Genomic DNA, 24754 nt, shown 5'->3' on the forward strand with positions numbered 1-24754 from the left:
GTCTTCTTGTAGAAACATCTTTTTTCTACAAAAGGAAGTGAGTATGCAAAAATAAAATAGTATCCCCAAAATAAAAGAAAACAAACAGTATCCCCAAAAAAGATTGCACTCTACAATCTTTTTTTTCTTTTTTTTTTCCTTAAATCATATGAAAACATATGAGAAAGGAAAGAAAAATGTAAAAGCCAAGAGCTTAAACGCAGAACGACTTGAAGGGACCTGCTAGGAAGGGAAGCGCCACCAGCAAAACGTTGATTTGCTTTCCCTGGGGAACTCTGTGCTCCTGGGAATGCCTAATACAGGTACTGAGTTAGCACAGCCAGCACTCTTGCCAACTCAAGGAGTCCAAGATTGATGGCCAGGGGTCAGCCCTGTCATTTGGGAGGTACAGTCCCACCCAGGGAAGTATGGCCCAAAGCAGGAGGATACAGTCCACACTTCTTGCTTAGCAGAGGAATAAGCTGTTTCTCCTCCCCCTGAAGCGCAATTTTGCGTTGAGCCACCGTTCGAGAGCTCATGGACCAGTCTGAGTCAGTCTGGATGGGTGGACACAGGACACATCTCTCAGATCGACAGGGTTTCCACGGCTTTCTCATACATGCGCTCCAAGATGCGGTGGATGCTGGCAAAGCCTGGCCGGTCAGAAGGCAACTTGCTCCAGCAGAGGCGCATCAGGTTGTAGAGCTCCAAGGGACAATTGTCTGGGCAGGAGAGGACATTCCCATCCCTCACATAGTAGATGACCTCCTCGTGAGCCATCCCATAGTAGGGCTGCATGCCATAGGAGAAGATCTCCCACAGCACCACCCCGTAGGCCCACACGTCAGACTCTGTGGTGTAGCGGTTGTAGAAAATGGACTCAGGGGGCATCCAGCGGATGGGGATGGCATCGTTCTCATTTGCCTTGTAATAGTCGGCCGAATACATGTTCCTTGAGAGACCAAAATCGGCTATTTTTACGACCATGTTCTCCCCCACCAGGCAGTTCCTGGTAGCCAGGTCCCGGTGGACAAACTTGCGCTCAGACAGGTAAGCCATGCCAGCAGCCACCTGCTTGGCAATGCAGAGCTGGCTAGTGCAGCAAAGTGCCAGAGGGCTGGGGAGGCAAATCCGCTCATCCAGGCTCCTGTGCACCAGGCTGCAGAGGTTGCGAGGTGAGCGGTCACGCAGGTACTCATTTAGATCCCCATAGGCCATGTACTCAAACAGCAGGCACATAGGTTTCCCAACAGCACACACACCTGGAAGAAGATAGATGCACCACACAGGTCATTTGGGGAGAGAAGAGGGTTCTGTTGTGCAAAATAAAAAAATACAAAAATACTTATACAAAGGGGAGACTTTCAACAGTGCATGAAGGGGCAGAGAGAAAGGAGAAGCATGCAAATACCATCAAGAATGCATGTATCCCTTTGAGTCTTTGAAGCTCCTTCACCAGGTATCTAATGCTGAGCTCCATGGGAGATGCTGACAAGACATGCAGTTGCCTGATTTGTCTGGAATCCCAGGAAAGAAATATTCTTTTGGAGCTATGTTCAGTTAAGAGCCCCGTCCTGCTCAACAGAAATATTGACTCTTCCCAGGTGCAACTGGAAGGACATAGTTCTAGGAAGTAACCTTTATAGTTCTGATCAAGGTATTTTTTAATTCTTTTGTTTGTTGTAATTACTGTACTTACACTGATCTGGGTGTAGGGGCTATGCATATGCAGAAGACTTCACGAGTAATCAGAAGGGGCATGTTCAAGGGTTCAGCAGGATACTTGAAATGCAAAGACACTCCCACTACAACTTCTGCTCATAAGCTCATGCAAAAAATATTGGTTGCAGAAATTACTTTTGTCATGATAAGTACTCAAAAATGAAAGAAAGACAAATTAAAAACAGACATCAGAAAGGAGAGATTTGCTGCCTCTGATACATGCAGAGACTAGTCCTACTGAAGGGGACACGCTTGGCCCTACACCAGCTTTAGTGGGGTCCAGCATCAATACATGACCCCACTTCCACTATTTTTATTGAGCATAAAATGATATGGTAAAAATCTTTGCATGCCTATTGTTAAGTTGCCAACAAGCAAAACCCAGCATTTAAAATGTATGTGTTTTGCTTTCTTATGGCCATCATTTAGCGACTGCTGAATCTGTGAAATCTGAAATTCTTGTTGATGACCTAACACTTGAATCTTTGAGGAAACAGCTGTTCCCAGTGTGATAAAATAAGGATCTGACAAGCATGAGGAGCGTATGTGAGAGATTTATCGTCTAAGCTGTCTTCAACAACATGGCTTTTCTCCACACCCCCATGATCTGAAACTAGTTTGTTACTGTACCTTTGCCCTTTCCTGACTTAAAGTGTATTGACAATAAATAAAATGTTTATTTGAGTTTGGGGCATTTCCTGCATTTCATTTCTGTAGCTAAAACACTTGTATCAACCTAGCTTTCCCAAACCTGGGGTTTATCTATTTCCAAATTTTGTGCAGCTTCCTATAGAAATAAATTAGAATCTCAGCTGCTTGTTTGCAGGGATCAAGTCTGCATACAAGAACTTAGAGCAGAATTGACAGGTGAAGGTGGCTAGCAACCTCTACTTCAGTCAAAACCTGAAAATTTTCTGAAATAAAATTTGGTAAGCAGCTTTCTTCACAGAACAGTGCACTATTAGCCAAGCTGCAGCATTGAGACTTTCTAAAAAACCCAATAAACCAAGGTCTCCTTTCAGCTGGGAAGGGAAGGGAAGGAAAAGACCATTATTGTGGCTGGCTTTTCTTGTTTGTTTGTTTGTTTCATTCTGTTTTTTTCAATGCTGGTGACTGTTCAGACGTCACAATAGTAAGAGGGACCCATAAAACTAACAAGACTTGTGCCTGTCTTTTTTTAAGTACCTGTAAAATAAATCACAGCTCCAGGGAGCTTGTGCCTTCCCTGTAAGACATGTGCCAATGTTATAAAACTGGAAGCAGAGCTAGGCAACAAGATGGTCAACAATAGTGCAGGACAAGGAGGTTTTATTACAATGCACCACCCTGTTAAGGCAACAGCATCAGACCTACATTTTGAGACTTGTTCTGGTGGACAATTTAGCAGAGCATGCAGTGGCACAAAGAAAAGCTCACCAGCACTGAATGTGTGTTCACCCTTGCACCCCCAACAACCCCATAGCAGATTTGCAGAAGGTGGTACACTGTACGTAGGTGCCTTATCCAGATACCTAAAAGCTTGACAATATTCGGATTGTCAAACTCTGCCATGAGGGCTGCCTCCCTCTGAAAGTCAGCCTGCATGTCTGCGGATGCTTCCTCCTTCAGCATTTTCACTGCCACCATTGTGAAAGACTCGAATGGCAGCAGACCTGGTGCCCTGAAGGGAGAAGATAGAAAGGAAAGCATCAGTGGTGGATGAAGGCACACTAAATGTAGGCTCTGCTTCTGGTGCAAAAGGACAGGCTGATAGAAGAAAAAAAGAAAAAAAAGGGTGGAAGGTCCCAGCACTGACTGGAGACACATGGAAGACCATCTTCACCTCTTGGGTATGCCTGCGTTGCATAGTACAGAGACATTTAATTTAGTTCAGGGGAGACTAAATCCAGCGCAGCTTCTTTTTATCACTGCTCTTTCTGCTTATAGGCTCTTTACCATGACTAGTAAAGAGTTAAGTAACTAACAGGTTGGTAAGCAATAACCTCTTCCTGGGTTGGAGGACACATCAGAAATTTCATGGAAGGCAGGATGGACTCATCAGTCCAAATTATTCGCTTTTGTGGTGTAATGGCTGAGTTTACCGGAGTTAAAAATAAACATGTTTTATATGAAAATGTTGAAAGAGACTCTTTCACTGTGTCTTGTCCCATACCTGGCACCAGGGTGGCATTGGTACATCTGGCTACTGTTAGAGTGGAAGTAATAATTACAGTAAGCATGTTTCCCTGGGTTTGTAAGGAAAACAGCCTTTTGCAACTGTTCTGTTTGTGTGTGTGCCTGTAATTCAACAAGTTAGAAACCATTAGCTAATTTCAGTTGAATCTGACATCTGGAGCTGAGGTATAGGAAATTGTTATGTTCCTGCAAGTATTGTGGAAACAGGTCACAGGCCAGAAGGGACAAAGCAGACATGTGCCCTGTCTGAAGAACGAGGTAATGAGTGAATAAGTCTATATGAAGACACAATTGAATATTCAGCTAGAGCTTAGAGACGCAAATCCATAGGAAACACTGCTTCCTGACTTAGAACAATTACAGACTCATTTTGGTTTCTTATCCAAAGGTCAATGCACCCTCAACAAGTTTAATTAGGTGGGCTTGCCAAAGATTTAGGGGTAGCTGTTGCCAAAGAAGAGTAACTTCCCACTCTTCAAACATGCGTCAAATTTCAGATGTGCATTTTGTTGCCCACGCAAATTCTTCCCAGGAGTCCTGCAGTTAAAACACGGTCCTTACATGTACACAGCCAGAGCCCATGGAGAGTTGTGCTCATTTACGTGTCATGTTACTACGCCAGCCTGACTGCCCTCCCGTTGCTCAAATGCCGGGTTATTTTACTGCTCAGTAGCCCCAAGACGAGGTTCCAATTTCCAAAGCAAACTTCCAGTTTCCTTGTCATCTGCTTGAGACATATGGCAGTTGCAACAGTTGCACTTGAATGCTGTAAATGTCAAATGTCAGAATATGGCAGAATGCCCATCAAGAAAGGAATCTCACAGGTGGCCAGATCGCAGCTGAGACACTCGGGTGAGGAGGTCTGGAGTGCTGGAGCAGAGGAGCAGACTGCACACTTGTCTGCTACTTATTCATTTATTACACACACTTGCCCCCATTATAGCAAAATATCTTCCTTTTTTCCCTCAGTTCTGGCAGTAAGTTTCCAGTCTAGGAGAAGGGAAGAAGTACCCGCACCTACCAGCCTCTGTCTAATATCAGCACTGGAGAAAGTCAGCAACAACAGCCTAAAGAAAACCAGTAGAGTATTTAAAAGTAAAAATAGGAGGGCCTTTATCTCTTCCAAACAGCCTCATTGTAGATTGCCACTCATCACTGGCTAACAGAACGAGTGCAGACCTAGTGCAGCGCCAAAGCAAAGGCAGGCACAGCTCCATCTTCCATGCTTTGGAGAGAGAAACTCACTCCAACCTAAAGCCTGAAGTACACGCATCCATTTACCCTTCATTGAAATCCTGTAATGTAAGCTAACCTAAATGTAACTTAAGTGAGATTAAGCTGCGCAAAGCCTTTTAATAGGCCTTTAAGCAACAGCAAGTAAGTTCACCCTTAGTAATGTGTGCTGATTCAGCCCATTTCTTAGCAGACCTGGAAAATCACACTGATTGGAACAAGGACAGACTGCAGTCTTTGCAGAGAGCTGTTGAAGCTGACCTCTTTGGTGCCCAAAAGACAGTGTTTGCAGAAATGGATTGGGGCACATCTGCAAGCGAACAAGAGAAAGCCACTGCTTCTGAAATTAACCAGGAGAATTCTGGCCGCAGGCTGGAATATGGAGTGCTTTCTACAAAATAGGTTAAATTTCTCATAGAATTGGGCAGCATCAGCAGAAATTACCTTGGGTTTCCTCTCTCATGATTATCTAAATGCTTAGGAGAAATATGTACTGCGCACGGAACAGACAGCAGCTGTCCTCACCTTCTTTGCCATCAATGATTTGTGCAACACTGGCAGCATTTGGCTTTTAGGTACCTGCCATTCAAAGAACTAACCAGAGGTGTAGCCAGAGATTTCACTCTGAGCCTACCTACAGGGAGTGCCTGACTTTAAGTTTCCAATCAGGTTTTCTTTCAAGAGCAGTGAAAAAAAAAACCAGGAGCAGCTTGAACCTTTATCTGAGATTGTGTCCTGTCCCCCAGCTTCCTCAGTATTACAGCTGGGTACCTTCTGTTAGATAAGTAAATGATGCAATTAACATCTACTGGGGCTGGTGCAGACCTAACTTTACCCTATTCTTTGGAGAAATTCGTATGTGGTAAATTCTAAATTGGCAGCGGCTCCTTTTGTTCACAGTGTTTTGGATTAACATCCACACTGTTTTTCAGCTGTGTTTGAGAAAGTAGGTCAAAGAAACACCCTTTGCTCTTGGAAAGAACATGAGGAGACTCCTGTCAGAGAAACTCTGACCTTAGGGACAGCCTTGCCTCTTGCAGAGATGATGAGCTGTGCCTTTGCAGTGGAGGTCTACTGGCCTGCTAGCAAAGACCCCATATCAAGGCCTTTAGCAATCTTAGCCTGGACCATGCATCTCCATCTCTGGGAGAAAACTTGCATCCTGGTCTGAGTTGAACTGCACAGGGCTGGTGTTCTGGTAGCGTGTGGGGCTACCTGCCTGGGGCAGCATGGTCCTCCCTGGGGCAGATGGTCCTGAGTTGGCCATCACAACCCAGTCAGGGCAGACCTGAGCTGGGTCCTGAATCTTGTTTGAAGGATATTTGTAACCGTAACTGGTTACTTCCCCATCCTTTCAGTGTGAAGCTGCCTCCAGTGAAGACAGCAGCCTTTCAGGAGAAGCTAGTAAACGGTAGCCAGACACTTCCTGTCCTAACATGTTGCTTGACCCAGGAGCAAGTAAACACTGAATCAGGACTCACAGCAAGCCAACTGGCAAAGGCATCATTGGCACCATGCAGAGACCTGTGTTTACAGGAGAGGGAGAAACATGAGAACAGGAGAAGTAAAAGGGTTGCTAAACTTAGCTCAAGATGTCCATTTAACACACATAGACAAGTACATTTTATCCATCTGAGATGGGAAGGCAATCAATTTGAGTTGAGATAGCCTCCCTAACCTACAGGAATGCACAGCTGGTGCTACTGGATCAGCAGTCCGCACTGATGTGCCAGTGGTACACAGAAATGCCAGTGGCCTAACTGTTCCCTGGAAATATAAGGCCTTGGAGGGACTTTTGTTAGGATATGAATAAGGAAGCCCCTCAGAAGCAATCTTTCCATGGCTCCTTTCCTGAGCCACAGAGAGCAGGGGTTTCTTAGGGTATGGTACTATGGTACAATCCATTTTGCAAATGCTGGCTAAGAAGATGTGCTGCTTATTTTTTTTCCCCTTCTCTTTTTCTCCCTGTTTCCACTGACAGGTTTAATTGAAAGAAATTGCAGGACTGGGGTGGATGAAATCCACATCAAAGGTGTCTACACCACTTTAGCACTTGCTTTACACAGCTTTAGTGATACCTGAATGCCCTTTGAGAGGTCCTGCTCAATGTGAGTGAGAGTCATTTCCAGCTCAGAAAGGTCTGTGCAGCATTTAAATTATCCTGAATCTCCCAGCTCAGGACTGAAGCAGCACTTGGCAGGAAGACCACTTGTGCACCCGCAGTGTGGTGAGGACCCCAGCCATGCCACCAGAAAGGCAACACTCCACACAGCCCCGAGTGCAGTGCTGAGGATGGGATGAGGGCTGCCCTGTCCCCCTGTGCGGGCTCGCAAGCAGTGCCCCATGCACAGCTGTGGAGTGGTTTCTAGAGCTTTGCTCTCTTTTCAAGATCAGATGTGTTCAGCTTTGCCATCCAGGCCAGCAACCAATTACAGGCTAAGCATCTGTGATTTTCCCACTGCATGCCCTTCAAACTTTTTTTAGTGTGTTATTCTTCTGTGTTAAAGAAAAGCATGCCTGCATTTATTCCATTAGAAAAAAATGCATCCCTTCATAAGAAAAAAAATCCATCACAGCCATTGAAACTCTTTCCCTGCTCTCTAACACATTTAACCTGAGAATAACTCATTTCCTAGCAGATACATCAACAGCATAAACATTAAAAGTATCTGCAATTATGACTGCTTTTTTCAAGGACAGTCCTTTAACTTTGAAGTCAATGGGAGCCGTTCCACCAGGCAAGTCTTGGCCTGTGGTGGGGCTCTGACACTCTCCTGTTCTTTTGAGGTCATCATACACTACTCCAGATACACTACAAAACCAGCTGCATCCCAGATTTGTTAACTGTACAGGACAAAGAAAACTTTGTCCTAAATAAACATAGAACTGGACAATCTGACCACTTTCAGGAATTTGGGGATGGGATTTTCCAAGGACACCAGTACTAACCAAAAACTGTCCTGCAGAAATTACGACACTCTCCAGGCTAACAAGACACCCTCCATCCACCTCAGTCCAGGCAGGACTAGATTCGTCACTGAGTTTTTCATTTAGACATTTTTCACATTTGAAGAAGTGCATGATCTCACCTCCCATGAGATTTAACAGAACTGGGATCTCATCTAATACCTTAAATTGAAAACAGGCAACAAAGGCTGCAAGATCCAGGAATAATGGGTAACTAAAAGGGGACACACACACATAAAAAAGAAAAAATTGGCCTAAATGGGTTGGGTTTTTAGGGGATTTTTGGGTTGGTTTGGTTTTGCCACTGAATCAAATGGAAACTGGGTCAGAACCTAACTGTAGCATGACACATTGCTCTCTGTGGTAGTTACTGGCCAGTGTTGGCATTATAACGGAGGACACCACACACTGACTGGGAAGTGCAAGAATTTCACAATAGATCACATGTCAGAAGCAATACTTTTGGCAAAAACAGTGATGATAAATTCAGCTAAGTTTTTACGCCAGACTTTGGTATGTGAGTAAAACATTATATCTACTAGAGAGAACAGAAGAGTCGTGTGTGACAAAAGTTTAACAAATATCAACAGAAAGCAATGGGCAACAGAAACAATAATTTAAGCCTGAGTATATCGTTTGGTACACATGTATTTGACCTTGGTTTAAGAAAATGGATGAATGAATGAATGATTTCCAGTGCCCAGATAGGTGGTTTCCTGACTGCAAATTTTAACCTGGTACCTCCGGGTGAGGACTTATACACAAGCCACTTACCTGGCTTGGAAGACTCTCCCAAATGCTCCTTCCCCAATATCTCTCACATATTCAATATTATTCCTAGGGTATTCCAGGCTGAGCAATTTTGGATTGAGGAGAAGGGGCATCCTCTGGTACATTGGGTTTGGGTGCAGCCGGTCCAGGAGGAGTTCGGAGGGCAGAGTGGTGAGCGTCGGTGTCTCTGACTCTCTGAAATGATGGAGCAATTTCCAGTCAGTGTGTGCATAGCCCTTAACCCAGAGATACCTATCTATCTGCATTTCCTCCAGGGCTGGTTTCTTCCAGGATGGAAAAGGGAGGTGCAGCAGGGCTGTTGAAAGAGCCTTTCAGCAAGGTGTCACGTCATGTCCTCAAAACAGCCACTGGGCCACAGGGACTCACCAGAGCTTGCACTGGGCTGCCACAGGCAAAGGGAGGACTGCTCTCCACATAACAGGCATTAATGGGACTATGATCTGAGAAATAAGCAAGCTCTCTTTCAAAGCAGTATTTGTTGCCTTGAATTAAGTCGCGAAGTATACCTTTTTTTGTTTTTCCACTGCTTTCGCTGACGGCAGCAAACCAAGGTCACAATGCTGAGGATCGCAACCAGGGCAAAGCCGGAGATGGTGGAGATGACAACAGTCATGGAGTAGGTAGGGGAAAATGGAGGAGGAGGGAGCAGATTTGGAGTCTCGCCATTTGGTTTTCTTGTTCCTAGTGATACTGGTGCTGTGACGCAAACAAAATCAGAAGGTTATGCTTCTGCTAGTTTATAGGGCTTTTTTTAAAGAGGTATTCATGGAGTCAGCGTTATGAGAGAGCTGGGAGTGCTGATTGACATCTGGCTGCACATGAGCCAGTTTGTGCCCAGGCAGCCAAGAAGGCCATCAGCATCCTGGCCTGTACCAGAAATAGCGTGGCAAGCAGGGCCAGGGCAGTGATCATCCCCCTGTACTGGGCACTGGTGAGGCTGCACCTTGACTCCTGTGTTCAGCTGTGGGACCCTCACTACAAGAGAGAGATTGAGGTGCTGGAGCGGGTCCAGAGAAGGGCAACAAAAAAGCTGGTGAAGGTCCTGCAGCATACGTGTGATGAGGAGCAGCTGAGGAAACTGTGAGCGTTTAGTCTGGAGAAGAGAAGGCTCGGGGGGACCTTATCACTCTCTACAACTGCCTGAAAGGAGGATGGAGAGAGGAAGTGGTGGTCTCTTCTCCCAAGTAACAAGTGATAGGACAAGAGGAAATGGCCTCAAGCTGTGACAGGGGAGGTTTAGATTGGATAGTAGGAAAAATTTCTTCACAGAGAGGGTGATCAGGCATTGGAACAGGCTGCCCAGGGCAGTGGTGGAATCGCTGTCACTGGAAGTGTTCAAACACCCTGTACATGAGGCCCTCAGTGACATGGTTTGGTGGTGGACCTGGCAGTCCTGGGGTAATGGTCGGACTTGATGATCTTAAAGGTCTTTTCCAACTTTGTTGATTCCATGATTCTATGATGTCCTTAGAATTACTGACATTACAGATACAACCAGATGACTGCATGAGTGGACCATACGAGGGAAGCCTGGTTTGTAGGCAGCAAAACCTATTTTTGCTTACCACCTGTGAAAATTCAGGATCTGGTAAAGACCGAGACACAGTTCCCACTGAGCTGGTAAGGAGTGTTTGCAAGTGTCCTGGGTTCAGCTATAGCAGTCATTTTTCTCCTTCTTAGTAGCTGGTGCAGTGCTGTGTTTTTGACTTTCAGCCTGGGAACAATGCTGATAACACCGATGTTTTCAGTTGTTGCTAAGTAATGCTTACTCCGACCAAGGACTTTCTCAGTCTCATGCTCTGCCAGGGAGGAGGGGAAGCCGGGAGGAAGCAGAGACAGGACACCTGACCCAAACTGGCCAAAGGGGTATTCCATACCACAGCACATCATGCCCAGTATATAGACCGGGGGGAGTTACCCGGAAGGCCCAGATCACTGCTCGGGTCGGGCTGGGTATCGGTTGGCGGGTGGTGAGCAATTGTATCCTCTCCCCTTGTTATTTCACTCATCATTATTATTATTGGTGGTAGCAGTAGTGGTTTTGTATTATACCTTCATTACTGGACTGTTCTTATCTCAACCCGTGGGAGTTAAATTCTTCCAATCCTCCTCCCCATCCCTCTGGGAGTGGCGGGAGGAAGAAGGTGGGGAGTGAGAAGCGGCTGCGTGGTTCTGAGTTACCAGCTGGGCTTAAACCACGACGGCAAGAGATACAGATAGGAGCTCACATCTGATGGTCTCAACAGTATTCAAATATAGTAATGTCTGCAGTGGGAAAGATCAATGGTCTGCAATGTGGACCACAATGTATCATGTGTCCAAAATGGAATCTGCAGGGAGGAGTGTAATACCAAGTAAGTACACAGTGGTACTTTCCTGAAATATCCACTTGGTTCCAGCAATTTGCATCTTGGTGTCATTAAGGGGCAAATATGGTAAACGAGTGTAAAATACATTTGGCTGTATCATTAAAAAAATAATGATATTCAGGTAGACACCTGCTGGCTACTTTCTGAGACACTGTAGAAAATCTAGTCTGTACATGCAATGACTAAGAACAGAAAGAAATTTAAACCGGTTTTTTTTAAGGCCAGCGAAACTGATGCTGACTTGTGTTCCCTTAAGTCCACAGCACCTCTGCTCTCTGCAAGCAGAATTGTCTTATTTCCAAACACTGAGGTTCAGAAACTGTGCCGCTTGGATGAAATACATTTCAAAAATTATTCTGTTCCTTGGAAAATAAATAACAGAAAGACTTAATTTCAACATCACAGAGCAAAGATGTTTTGATCTTTTCCAGATTTGTTTTTAGTTAGATTTGTTTTTTGTTATTGAAAAGAATCACCTGAAGCAAAACAACTTCCAAAAATAGCCCCAAACCCTACCTTCTCCTCAAAGCACAGTGTGGCAAATCCGTTTTTCATAATACCACAGGAAATCTGGTTTCATCCTTTGGCCTTAATATAATGTGGGGTAAGGAGCTCAATTTGCCTGTCTTCATAGCCCCATATCTAAGGAGCATGTTACACTTTCCAATTAAAGGTGCTGGGTGAATCTATGAGAAGAACCAGGACTGCTGAATGCAGAATACAGAACAGAATGGTGTGATCATGATGTAAACACCTTGCATGGCTCCAAACAACAACAGTGACAGAAATCATAAATTTTAGTTCCCTACCATCTCCACAGGGAGACACGTTGCAGTATTCCCAGGTCACGGATGGGTCTTTTGTGTAGCACCAGGGACGTTCATTCTCACCTCCTGGATTGCGGCAGTAATTCTCGGCACCAGACAGCTCAGGGAACACCTGAGGAGTCCTCCTGTGCAAATGGGGAGCCTTGGAGGAGGAAACAAATTGGATTATTGTTTCAGTATAATTTTTTTCCTACTGGTAAACAAAACCAAACAAAACAAAGGAGCAAAGAAAGGCTGAGGTAAAACAGCCTTTCAGTTGCCTGCCAGAATGACAGAGAACACATCTTGCCACAGAAAGGGGAACTTGCAGACTGAAATATGAAGAGGGTGTGAAACACCAGTGAACTCAAAAATGCAGGCAACCTGTCCCCTGCTCAGCCCTTCTACTGGGACTGGGCTGCCCAGCTCTGGGAAACTCTTTGGAGAAGCAGACCTCGAGCATGGGTCTCCGTTCAGTGGGTCTCACACTGATGCTCACCTGGTCGCTCCACTTCTGGCAGGGAATGCCAGAGACCGTGACGTTGGTCCAGCCCTGGTAAAACTGTCCATTGCCGCTGTAGCAAGTCCCTGGGGAAAAAAACAAACATCAGGTCAAGGCACCATAGACCATGTCCTGCAGCAGGGACTCACAGGAATAAACTTTGTGTTGTTACACGAGAGCATGTGGCAATCAGCAATGTATTTGAAGCGCATAAAAGGACCAGACAAATGCAGGCAGGGAACTGCTTAGCTTCCTGTTTGCACTTAAATGGATTTTGAGCTCAATACATAAGATCAAATCTGGTAAAACTCCAAAGAGGGAACTGTAGCTCTTTCAGATTGAGGAAACAGGCCATGCACCTGTGATGATTGAGCTGCATCTACCCAGTTCACAGTGCTTCCACACTGGCAGTGCAGAGCAGAATGACAGTGAAGCCACCCATGCTACGCCAAGGCAGAAAGCAAATTGCAGCACTGGTTGCATGATTCCCAGCCTGCACTCTTACAGGGGCCCTGGGAGGAAGACATCCATATTCCTGGGACAATAACAGAGGGCTGGGATTCATAAATTCCCGTATTGGTATACCTCCTCCCTGTCTCTTGCTTGTCCCCTTAGATTGAATGCTGGAAACAGCATACGGTTTCCAGCATGTGTTCCCATAGCCCAAGGCATGCAAACACCTCGGTAAAGGAGTGGCCACGAACTTCATGAGCACACTTAACCTGTCACAACTGCAAAGTAAAATGCTCAAACTTAGACTCCTTTGACTGATACTTAAGTTACCACTTTATGCCTCACATCTGCAACAAGCTAACGACCCCCATGTGGCCAGCACCTGTACCCTCCGTAGAGGGGTAAAATCTTGTTAAGCTGCCCTAGAACATAGTTGTATGTCTGAGCCCATAATTTCTAAATGTCTCACATTCAAAGGTGAGGAAAGCAGTGCCTGAAACCTGCCTCATGAGTCAGCTAGTAACTAACATGAGAAAAACTTTTGCACAGATCTGAAATAAACATCAGTGTGACACCTTCAAGGAGCAATGTGGAGAGTTTTAGGAACAGCAGCAACATTCAAGCAGAACCCCTGAGTCCTTGGAAAATGCAGGTGAGGTGCTGTCGTACATATTCCTGCTACAATGAAGACAAAGGGAATAATAAAGGTGGTCTAACTGAGCTTTAATGAATAACTTTGACGGACAAGCTAGAAAATGGTTCCATTTATGCTCCCAAACCCTTATGCACATAACAGCAGATCCAAAGTGAAAAAGAGGGGGCAATATCACTGAAACGTTACTGTTATGTCTCCTGATTCATGATCCAATAGTGCACACCTGTGCAATGCTACCCTGGGAAAATACTATGAAAGCTGACAAAAAGGTTATATATTTACAAAAGAGAGAGGGGCCATGTTCTGAACTTGCAAACCAATGAGCTTGAAACTGACCTGTGACTGCACCACTCTTTTGCTGGCATCCATCCCTCCTGCTCCTTTCCCCAGGGAAGGGATGGCTGCAGCTGTGGGCTGTGAGCATTAAGTGTGATGTTTGAATGCCCATGGGGAACTAAAGCACTTGTCTCCAAGTGTGCAGCACTGGGTGCTTGGGGGTTGGGTGGCCAGGTAGAGCCAAGGCCTTCCCAGGAAAGGAAATTCCATGAAACTCAATTTCATTTCTTCACTTTCTCTGTCCATGCAGCAGGTGCCTGACGCTGCCAAATCTGCAGACCTCGCCTGATCAGAAGCGTGGCAGGAGGGAGGTTCTTCCTTCTCCAATTGGACATGTTCAGTGGCTAAGCTTTAAAACTGCAGTTGCATGTCAGTTGGAAGAGCTGGATGTGCATGTTTCAGCCAGGACCAGCAACAGGGCTGGAGGCTGACCAAAGTCATAGCAGCTCTGCAGGGGGTGGCTGGATCTAACCGCTGGTCATTGAGGGTAATAAGAGAAACAGACAGACTTCGGAGCTGATTGGAGGAAAGTGCTGGGACCTTTTGGTCTTGCAGGGCCAGCCTGATGTAGGTAACATGTCAGGATCAGGAACAGCACAGAAGACTGGGACGTATCAAAAATACCAAATATGGGTAAAGCAAAATGAGAAGCAATGGGTAGAAAGAAGGGGAAACAGCTGGAAGAGACGGTACCACCTAAAAGCACCATGCCTCTCTAATCGTCTTCAACAGTTACCATCCCATTTTCTTCCCAGGCTCTAAAGAGCTGGGAATGTGTTTCCCCATACCTTGGATGTGGAAACTCAGGCATTCCCTGGTAACAATCTGAATTCAGCCAGCTAGGACAAGAACAAAACACAAAAATGCTGTGCAAGATGCGTCCTCAACAAAGAACACCATGCCCACCTCTAGAAACATAGAGCCTGGAGCAGTCTACTTACTGGTTATACTCTTCTCCTTAAAATCTGTAAAAAGACAAGACAAGACATAAGGAGGGGTTGTCCAGGATGCGACAGAAGTGGGTCATGGTATGGGAAAAAGTTCTTTTCCAGCAGTGTTTAAGCAGCTTGCTTCTTTGCAGTGGCACCTGAATGGCAATTTTGCCATCATTAAGACTGATTTTGGCAATGAGATCGTTTTGACCTTCCCAATAAAGAGCTAGGCTTTATTTACTTCTGGGATTTTTCCCTCACATTGATTGGATGAGACAGGAAAGCATCCAATGAAGCTGTCACATTTCCATGCACAGGCACTGACAGGACTGTACCCACTGTCAGCCTTTCCTTTAGTTGTAAATTATGGATCAGATCCTTCCCCACTCCCTCACCAAGAACACAGCTCTCCAAACAATGAGTGGCATGTGCCATCTTACCAAAGAAAGGGATGTGGGTGCAGGCGCTGGGATCCTGGTGGAGGCTGGGCAGCCTGTTGCATTCAGGTAGAGTTAGCGGCATCAGCCCTGGCTTGTAAATCCCCTTCTGAGAGTTTTCCTCCATTGAGAGCAATTCCTTAAAGCAGTAGAGATCCTTTACAGCAAGGCAATTCTCTCTACATTATTTTGCAAAAAACAGTGAAATATAGCAGTCAATGACTTGGTAACAATGGCTGCACTTAACAGTGGTGTACAGGGTTATGCAGGCTGACAGAAATTTGTTAACAAGGTTATGACTTTAAGCTGGTCTGGGCCATAAACCATGAAGAAAACTGTATAAAATGCAGCAGCTTCCTTTAGGAAACCTACAAAACTACATTTTTAATGAAGCAGGGTTATGCTCAAAACACAACACACATTGCGGTCTGTGAGGAGGTCATTTCCATCTTTTCCTACAGATATATTGGCATCTTCTACTAATAAACATTATGACCAGGATTTATCTTAGCATTTTTTAGCACATTCTAAAAGTCTCACCTGTCTTCTGTAAATTGTACACTAAAGTGTCATCTAATAAAGACAGGAGGAGATGCAATTCTTTATCTTCTTAAACTATTTGCCTGTATTTTTAATCTCACAGAATCACCCATCTAATTTTCTTCTTTTCTCCACGGAAAAATTTTAGTTCCTTTTTCATCTGTCAGCTGTCTGCAGCAAAACCTTTACAGTGCCTGGTAAAACAAGAGACCTAACCTATGTATTACCTCCATAACAATGCAAAACATTCACTGACAAGAAGAGGGTTTTTTGGTTGTTTAACTGTTCCTTAGATCAGAAACTTATACAACAGTTTGGGTAAGAATAGATGGCCATGAGTTCCAATGATGACTAACAACGCTGCAAACCCTCTAAAGCACATAAAGGATGGAGGCCATTGGGAGTTCTACCATGGCAGCAGCTTTTCCGCAACAGTAATGGATGCCCTTCATGTCTGCAGGCTGAAGCCATCAAAGCCCAACTGCACTGTGCTTTGTTTTAGTCAGTGCTGGTTTAATTCTTCCTCATGTCCATGAAAGCCAGAATGCAGCCACATGGTGTAATTTATCTTTTTTATGCTAAACATGTAGAACAGGAATTAATTTCTGAAGTGAATGAATAAATATTTAGCTAGAGAAATGAGAAAATCTTGCATATGAAACACTGGCAACATGGGAGATTTGGATTGCAGTAGCTTCCTTCACTTCGGAAGCCTGAGCATCCTTAAACAAGTCCCTTGTTTGTTACTAACTGTAAAATGCAAAAGACCATTCCTTTGAAATCCTGTCCACTCTCATGTTAAAGCCAAGTTACCTTCACCCACAAACCCATCTGAGGAGCATTGTGAGGCAGCTGGAGGGAGGGATGATCAGTCTTTTTGGGCTGTATTCATATCATTGTTATAACACTTAATCCTGAGCAGCAAGAGCTTGATGAGATCATATGCAAAGGTTTCTTCAGATTATTATCAGAAAATTTATGTCATGTAAGTGACAGATGAACAAAGAACAGTGGCAGCAGAAGATGGTAAATGGGCCAATAGCATTTTAGGGACCATAACGAACTGTTTAAGAGGAGGTGGGGACACACAGACCTGACGAAAGTAAGGTATTTCCCAAGATGAGGCTGTTCCCTGCAGCCTAGTCACTTCATATCAGCAAAGATTGAAACAGAAATTGAGAGTTTTTCTTTCACAGCTTCTTTTCGCAGAATCTGCCAGTGGTAAAAGGCAGATGTAATCAAGAACTATGAGATGAGATATCATTTTCCCTTAAAACCAGGAAAACACTAATTTTAATCAAATTGCATCCTAATTTACATAAAGTGAAATTTTCCCCATGCATTTTTCTTCTGCTTGAATTCATCTTGTTCGACTTCCTGATTATTTTTATAAAAGCTTTACTCAGTCTATCAGTTGGTATTCTTGCTAGGTAGTTTCCGAAGCAATATGAACATTTAAAATTGCAGAAGGAGATAAAAAATGGTGCAGAGAAAAAAAACAAGACAAAAAAAAAAAAAACCACACAGAAATATGTTAATGGAAATATGTACTTCAATAATTGGGAGAATTGTCCAGCCCCTGAGATAGTTAAATTCTTACTCATGAAGTATTTCAGCTGAAAACTGGTGTGGACTGGCCAGTTTCTGCAGAGAAGTATAAAGTTGTCAGTAAAAAGCAGATAAGACAATTGGAAAGTAACCAAGATCATCTGAAATGTTTTCAAGAGCCCCCAGAGGTTTCAGCTGTTCACAAGAACCTATTAGATATCTGAGTTATAAAAACAAGTATTGGGTTATGGCTTTGGAAGACCTGTTGTCCACTTCATGTGCTCTGGGAACAGGAAACAGGAAGGATGCCATTCCAGGGCTCTTGTCATGAAGAAAGATGCTTTTAAATCTGCATTAAAATCATGAGGGAAAATCATTAAAGTGGAAAAACACAACATTGACTTGTGGATTTGAAGAAAGATGACGCCGGGCAAGTCCATTAAGATTTAGACATTTGCAAATGCTGTGCATTTTTAGCTTGAAATTGAGTGCGGATTTATGCTGATTTATATCACTCTGACTTCAGAAGTGCCCCAGAAGTACAGGCCTTCAGTCAAATCACTACAAGCTCTGCTCCCGCAAGGCCACTTAGGAGCAGGAGTAAATGAAGCCAGACCCAGACCTCACTGAAATGCCTTTTGGAGTACTGCGCAAAATCTTTAGCTGACAAATGTGCTGTGCATGTGGGGCTCAGATATAAATACTGTCACGCATCTTGAAAAAAGCCAGAGAGATCATGTACTACAGGGCACAATGACAGAGACCAGAACAACAAGGTGGCAGGGAGGAGCCTGACAGCAAAAAGCAATACTTGGCTGCATGTTTATCTTGCACATACTCTTCTTTCACAGCATATATGCCACTACTGTGCTGGCGGAGGAATACTGAACTTCACAGAAACCAGATAGAGAACACAATGTATTGTCAAGCTTTGCACTGGGATTTTCTTCTGTGCCTTTGTTTTAGAGATATTAAAGGAGGTGCAATCAGAAAGGTCCCGACACAAAGATAACATGCTGCTGATTGTCCTAAAAAACCCCTACGTAACTGGAAAAGTAATTGTCAGTAGACTACATCTCTCCCAAGTCCAGCTGGCAGTGTGCTTGCCATGTCTGCAGAGAAGACTTGTGATTTAGTTGAGACACTGGAGCTGGGGCTCTCCCACTGAAAACAAATCTAAATAATCTGGTTTAAGATGCAGTTCGAGGAAGACGAGAGCAACGTACTGCACTTATGCAGAGGTGTCAGCTGCCCAGATGTGAAATGGGTAATGACCAGGCAGCAGTCCTCCAGGGGCTGAAAATGGATCACTTGTGTTAGGAAGCAGAAAGCTTTACCCTGAGACATCTATATGAACTGTCCTCTGCAAGGTACACCAAGCAATCATCGCTTTGTTAGAGTTAAAACTAGCAGAACCTGGGCTATATATATTTAGTGCTTCAGGAAGGATGAAGAGCAGAAGCTTCAGAGGCCAGAAAAGCAAAAGCTAAGAGCAGAGCTTGGAAAAACCTGCTTTATTCTAGTCTGACAAGTTGGAGAAGATTAAAATCTCACTGCAAAGTAGAAGGGAGGAAACTCATCCCACCATCTGGCCATGGTGGGAGGACAAAGAGCAATGAGGGGAGGGCTGCTCAAGAGGTTGTATTGTTAGGGAGCATTGTCTCAGTGTCTGTCTCACTGGCACCTATTGCACAGACACCTGTCGGCAGTATATTAGCTGTAGTGGGAGATGCTCTGGACTCCTTAGAGTCCCTGACAGCTCTGTTTCAAAGCACATTTTCTGCATATGGGAGGATACAAGAGCCAGATGGGAGGTTTGGTTTAGCAGGTACAATTACACTGGCAGTGTCTCTGGTGTCGTCTTTTTATGTTTCCTCTTCATTGCTGTAGGAAGTGCTGAATGATTAGTTTATTGCCTTGGACAGATTTGTTGCACACACTGTGACTATATCCAGTCAAAATTCTAAACAAGCAATTACTTTTGATAATGAATACATACTGACCTAGTAAGATTTAATCAATAACAATATGTTAATAATTTAAATAAATTATGTCATTCAAATGGATATTTCTTTTCAACACTGTCTGCTAAAAGCCTGATATAACACAGACATCTGGGCCTGCAAGTCAGTCTGTACCCTAGCAATGAGCACAGAAACAGCTGGATCAGGTCGTCTCTGTGTGTACAGAGGAGAGAGCAAAGGGAAAGCACATGCAAACCTAGAGGGCCCAATTTCACTCAGTGCTAATCCAGGTGTGGACACACCTTCACCACTCCCCTGGTGCCTACACATCCCCATGAAATAGAAGTGAAAGATGAGCTTTTTTCTTTTTTTTTTTTTTTTTTCATTTACCTGCACACTGGTTTTGGAGCTGGGCCAGCTCCTGAGGGATTGCACTCCTGGAAGATGTAGTTACACAGCAGAGACTCAGCAGCCGGTTGGCAGAATGAACTCACCATTTTCAGTTCAGTCCAGGCAGTGTGCACAAGCAGCTCTTGGGTCTCCTCTGGGTCAGCATAGGAGGAGTTGAAGAAAACAAGAGCATCCTTTGCCAAGATACCACTACACACCTCACCTCTGTACATGCTGCAGTAGCCTGCATCACCCTTGTATAGCTTGCTGTAGGGGACAAGAGCATACACACAATGTAAGCTCACAGCCCTAAACACATGCAAAACAGGATGCCTAAGCTCTGTTTCTGAGAAAAGTGGCATCCATAAGGCTGACACAGGGCAGAGGAGAGGGTAGATGGTTATAACCACTAAAACCAGCTAATACCATTGAAAAATGAAACATCTGCAAGGAACAAGGCCCTGTGTGAATGCAGAGCTCTCCTGGTAACTCCAGGGCTGAGGCTCTGGTCAACAGTTGCTAACATTTAAAGTGGGCAAAAAGACTGAGCACTCACGCACAGCCATGACCTAGCACGGCCCCTCACCCTGCTCTTGGCCGTAATGGGAAAACATTTTGTTTTCCTGCTTCCCTGCAGTAGAGATCAGCTGTGCTACTTGCTGTATACCTGTGGTAACTCAGGATTTCCTGCTCTGCTGACTAGCAACAGTTTAATTTTGGATGGACTCAATGAGCAGGAGCCAGGTGAGTCCCACCCAAAACATGCCAGGGAATTCTTCACAAGATGAGACCACCCAAGCTTCTGCCTGCCTGTTCTCAGGTCCTCCACCCCTCCTGACCCTGCCTCTTTTCCACGCACTTTTAGGTGGGAGACATAGGGCGCAGGCCTTTGCACTTATCCTCTGGTGCTTCCCTGTAAGGTACATTGTCTCCTCTTTTCACATCTCCTGCCACAAAGCATGGGGCCAAAACTATGCCAGAGCAATAAAAAGCACAGTAGGATTGGCTCCGTCGTGGGCCATTTATTTGTCTTTCCCACATTTTTTACATCTAGAAGGAGGCAGCTCTCACCCCTCCCACCCTTCTTCCCCACAGCCGTCAGAAAGGAGCAGCAGCAAGAGGGCATGCACAGGTCAGCTGTGCTTCCAGCAGCTCCCACAACAACGCCATGGCAGTAAAGCCTGTGGGTGCTGATGTGCCCTTCTCTCGGGCAGCCTGTGGGGTGCAATGCCCTCAGTATGGGGTAGAACCTGGAAAACAGCCTCCCCTGTGAGTGGGGCAGAAACCAAATTGAGGTGGGAGGAGGGCTGGGTGCAGCTGTTCCCACTGCTCATTCGGTCAGTGCAGCTGGGGTCAGGGAGTTCAATTCACAACACGCCAACCATTTGGAGCAGTCAGCAAAGCCATTTGTATCTGTGACTTTTATTTCTTTCCCTTGGCCAAATAGCTGTCCATTGTCAGCCCTGGAGGTTCTTGCTGTTTTTCTTTCCGAAAGCTCAAGTTGCATGAATACAGGACTATACAGGATGCCCAGATTTCTGCTTTTCAGATGCTGCTCTCTGCAGATGATGCTCTTTGGTCCTGGTTTAGCTGCTCTACTTTTGGCTCCATGTCATTTATTTTTTTTAACTATGATTTTTTCCTATATGTCACATTGGCTAAAAAATACGGGAAGGCACTGATTCTTTGAGCTAGCACCAAAACAGCAGTGTTGCTGTGTCACCTGCATCACCCTATGCTCCATGGACACCCCTTCATGTGACACAGGCACCCCCAGCATCCTGCACCACAGCCCATGACATCTCCCTGGCACAGAGCAGGCTTCACCGCAGCACCACGCTGCCCCCAGCACCCTGAGTGGTGGGGTCACATCGTTCACGTTTTCCTGATGATGCTGTTGTGTTTAATCTGACAGGTGAGTCCTTCCTGTGCTCCAAGAAGCAAAAGAGGACACAGATGTGCCTGGAGTGACTGTGCTGCTGATTTCAGTGAGCTGCAGAAGTAGCCTGGTAAGAGCCACCAGCGCTATTATTGTATTTCCTCACTTTTCTAAAACCTTCAGGGAGACATGGACCAGGCTGCAATGGAGAAGCAACAGCAACATGTTTCTCACAACACCTTACCACAGAGTGGGAATTTCATGCAGCAAATGTTGAGAACAACTGCAGCACAGAAGGGCTGAGCATCTGATCACTGTTCCCATGCCTGTCACAACTACATGGGTGCAGGTGTAACGCAGAAGTCTGCCATTATCATCAGGTGATCACTAAATCACTTACACACTTCCTGAATCAGTCTTGCAAGCCTCTCTGAGGAAAGCAAGGGCCGTCGTGGGTAGCCTGCGTCAGCAGAGTGGCAAAACCATTTGCTCAGACTTTCTCAGGCTCTGCTCTTTTCTCTGAGTAATTTCCAGTCCTTCTCCAGGCTAACCCTCTCATTTTCCCTCCAGACTGACCTGTCAGTGCAGCATGTAGAAATATGCTAGGACTCTAAAGAGAAAAAGCCAACAAAAATGTTCAGTACTCCAAAAAGTACTGAGCAAAAGTGCATGTCTGATTACATTGAAGTGGCTTTACTCATCTGTAACTCTGCTTGAAACAAATATCTAAACTCCTTTTGCCCTAATCTGGTGATCACCAAATCAAAATACATTTATTGTCTGTGTACAGACAGTAGTTTAACTTGCAGTTAAGTTTTAGCTTGTATATTTGTAAGGTCAGTGAAGTTGTAGATGTGCAACTGTGAACGGCATTTACTCCAGAATATTCTGCCTACTAATGTCCTTTAAACACCCTTACTGATGTGTGATCCACTGCTTGCTTGACACAAAAGCATCCCTATATACCTGGGCCCAGTCCCCAGTTATGCCTCCATAAAGAAGCTCGGTGTTCCCTTCAGGTGAACCTCAGCTGTATGCTTGGCATCCAGAAGCCCAAATTAACCAAATCCCCCTGGTTATAAAATCACGGTATGGTTAGGGTTGGAAAGGACCTTAAGATCGTCTAGTTCCAATCCCCCTGCCATGGGCAAGGACACCTCACACTAGACCATGTTCCCCAACGCTCTGTTCAACCTGGCCTTGAACACTGCCAGAAATGGAGCATTTACCACTTCTTTGGGCAACCCATTCCAGTGCCTCACCACCCTCACAGTAAAAAACTTCTTCCTTATGTCTAACCTGAACTTCCCCCATGTAACTTTGAACCCATTACCCCTTGTCCTATCACTACAGCCATTCTTCTCCTCCCTGGCCCAGAGAAAATCTCCAGAAAGCCACAGGAAGTCATTCTTACCTCCACTCTGACAAGATGCACCGGATCCAGGAATTGTGATGAGCCAGGAGAAAGAAGAAATGGAAAAGATATAAGTGACATTTCTTTGCCCCCTCTGAGTTGTGAGAATTAAGATTTCCATGCAAGATTTTCAGACAGCTGAACTGTCTGAAAAGGATGCAGCTAAATTCTGTTCTTATTTTGCACCTTCTTATGTGGAAGAAAAGTTGGGCAACATTGGATGCTGTACAGGTAGAGGGAATGAGGTGAAGGAAACGGATTGCTAACTGCAATTCTTGCTGAGGTGGACTGTTGCATCTTACGCTCACACTTTTACCCTTATCCTTTTGGTCCCACTTAACTGGCAGGTAGCACCCTTTTCTTAAGCCCCCAATGCACCCAGTACTGCAGGCAGCAGCTGAATCAGGAGGGAGACACGAGGGCTGGAGGAGCTGGACTGCACCGGCATGGAGAGGTGGAGCTGAGCACCTGCTGAGATCTGGGACATCTTTGCCATCGGACCGTTTGGGAGCTGGGAAAAGGCTCTTGCTAGGGTCTGGGGGTGCTGCTCCCCTCTTGCTGAGCGCATGCAGTCTGGAGGAGATAAGTGCAGCTTCTCCAACCAACCTAAACCACGTCTTCCGTGCTGCATTTGCAGCTCTGCTTCATGGGGAAGAGACTTGGCTGGGCTAAAAGCAGAAGCAGGGATGTGAAATACAGTACCGAGCACTGAGTCTCTTGTGGGGCAGAACTTGTTGCTAGGTTTCAATGCCCAGTGTAAGAAAGGGCACAGTTATTTTACCAACAGAGCAGGAGCTGAGGCATAGAGAGAGGGGCAGGTGCACGCGTGGTTAACAGCAGGACCAGGGCTACCACTCCATGTGTGGAGACGTGGGTGATTCCTCTTTCTTCTAACTAAACCCCCCTGTCTGTCCCAAGAGGGAAGGCACAAGCTGCCACCTTTCTCTTGGTGTGACAAATGCTGTCAGCTAGCTGAGACCATCGGTATTTTTCCTCTTTGGATCATCCTGTCCCCATGTGGGAGATGTCTCTGGGAGTAGAGTTTATCCCGGCCACAGCAGAGTACTGCTCTGACAGCAATCTTCCTGCTTTCCAAATGCAAACCCCTGAGAAGTCAAATTGCTCATGAAAACTATTTTCACCTTGCTGTTAGGTGATACCAAGGCTGGGTCGTGGCCATGGCTTCCTCCACATGGATGAACTTACCAAGTGTGCTTCTGGGACACAAAGTACAAGACGGCATCAAACATTCAGGAAATGACAGCTGTGCCAGTCTCCAAAGTGTAAGAATATACGAGGAAATAGCCTGAGCAAGGGATGCACTTATACTCAAATTTAGCCCCCTGCATACTATCCGCTCTCCAAAGCTTTCCCTCCTCCTCTCTCCAGAGTACTTCACGTCCCTTGCCTCTCGATAGCAGGGAAGCTAGGACTGTGATTGCAAGGGTAAAACAAGAATGGCCCTCTCCTTCCCAGCATACCTGAAACCCTGATGGTTGCTGCGGCTTTGGCGGCTCCAAAAGTTTTGCTGTGTTTGTTTGTGGCAAGGCAAGTGAACAGGCTGGGTCGGGTGACATAAACCTGCAGTCTGGAGTCAACCACTCTGTCCTTGACATTCTCTGCTATAGAGCCTGCAGAAACCTAGGAGACCAAAAAGCCCA

The 24754-nt window shown here is 45.3% G+C and overlaps 1 protein-coding gene across 2 annotated transcripts in view; it reads right to left on the reverse strand.

Annotated features, from left to right (window-relative positions):
- Positions 1 to 564: 564 nt before the first annotated feature.
- MUSK (muscle associated receptor tyrosine kinase) overlaps positions 565 to 24754 on the reverse strand; it is a 53836-nt gene continuing 29646 nt past the window's right edge. The window contains exons 7-17 of one of the 2 annotated variants that reach the window (XM_030471175.1): positions 24575 to 24734; positions 23094 to 23100; positions 19801 to 20067; positions 15362 to 15537; positions 14931 to 14954; positions 12543 to 12631; positions 12047 to 12206; positions 9375 to 9564; positions 8851 to 9042; positions 3213 to 3361; positions 565 to 1241 (exon numbers count right to left, since the gene is read on the reverse strand). In XM_030471175.1, coding sequence (XP_030327035.1) covers positions 565 to 1241; positions 3213 to 3361; positions 8851 to 9042; positions 9375 to 9564; positions 12047 to 12206; positions 12543 to 12631; positions 14931 to 14954; positions 15362 to 15537; positions 19801 to 20067; positions 23094 to 23100; positions 24575 to 24734 — 2091 coding nt within the window. The remainder of the gene's footprint in view (positions 1242 to 3212; positions 3362 to 8850; positions 9043 to 9374; positions 9565 to 12046; positions 12207 to 12542; positions 12632 to 14930; positions 14955 to 15361; positions 15538 to 19800; positions 20068 to 23093; positions 23101 to 24574; positions 24735 to 24754) is intronic. The other variant, XM_030471176.1, reaches the window with a different exon arrangement.

The sequence above is a fragment of the Strigops habroptila genome, chromosome Z (assembly GCF_004027225.2).
Source record: "Strigops habroptila isolate Jane chromosome Z, bStrHab1.2.pri, whole genome shotgun sequence".
NCBI classification, from domain to species: Eukaryota; Metazoa; Chordata; class Aves; order Psittaciformes; family Psittacidae; genus Strigops; species Strigops habroptila.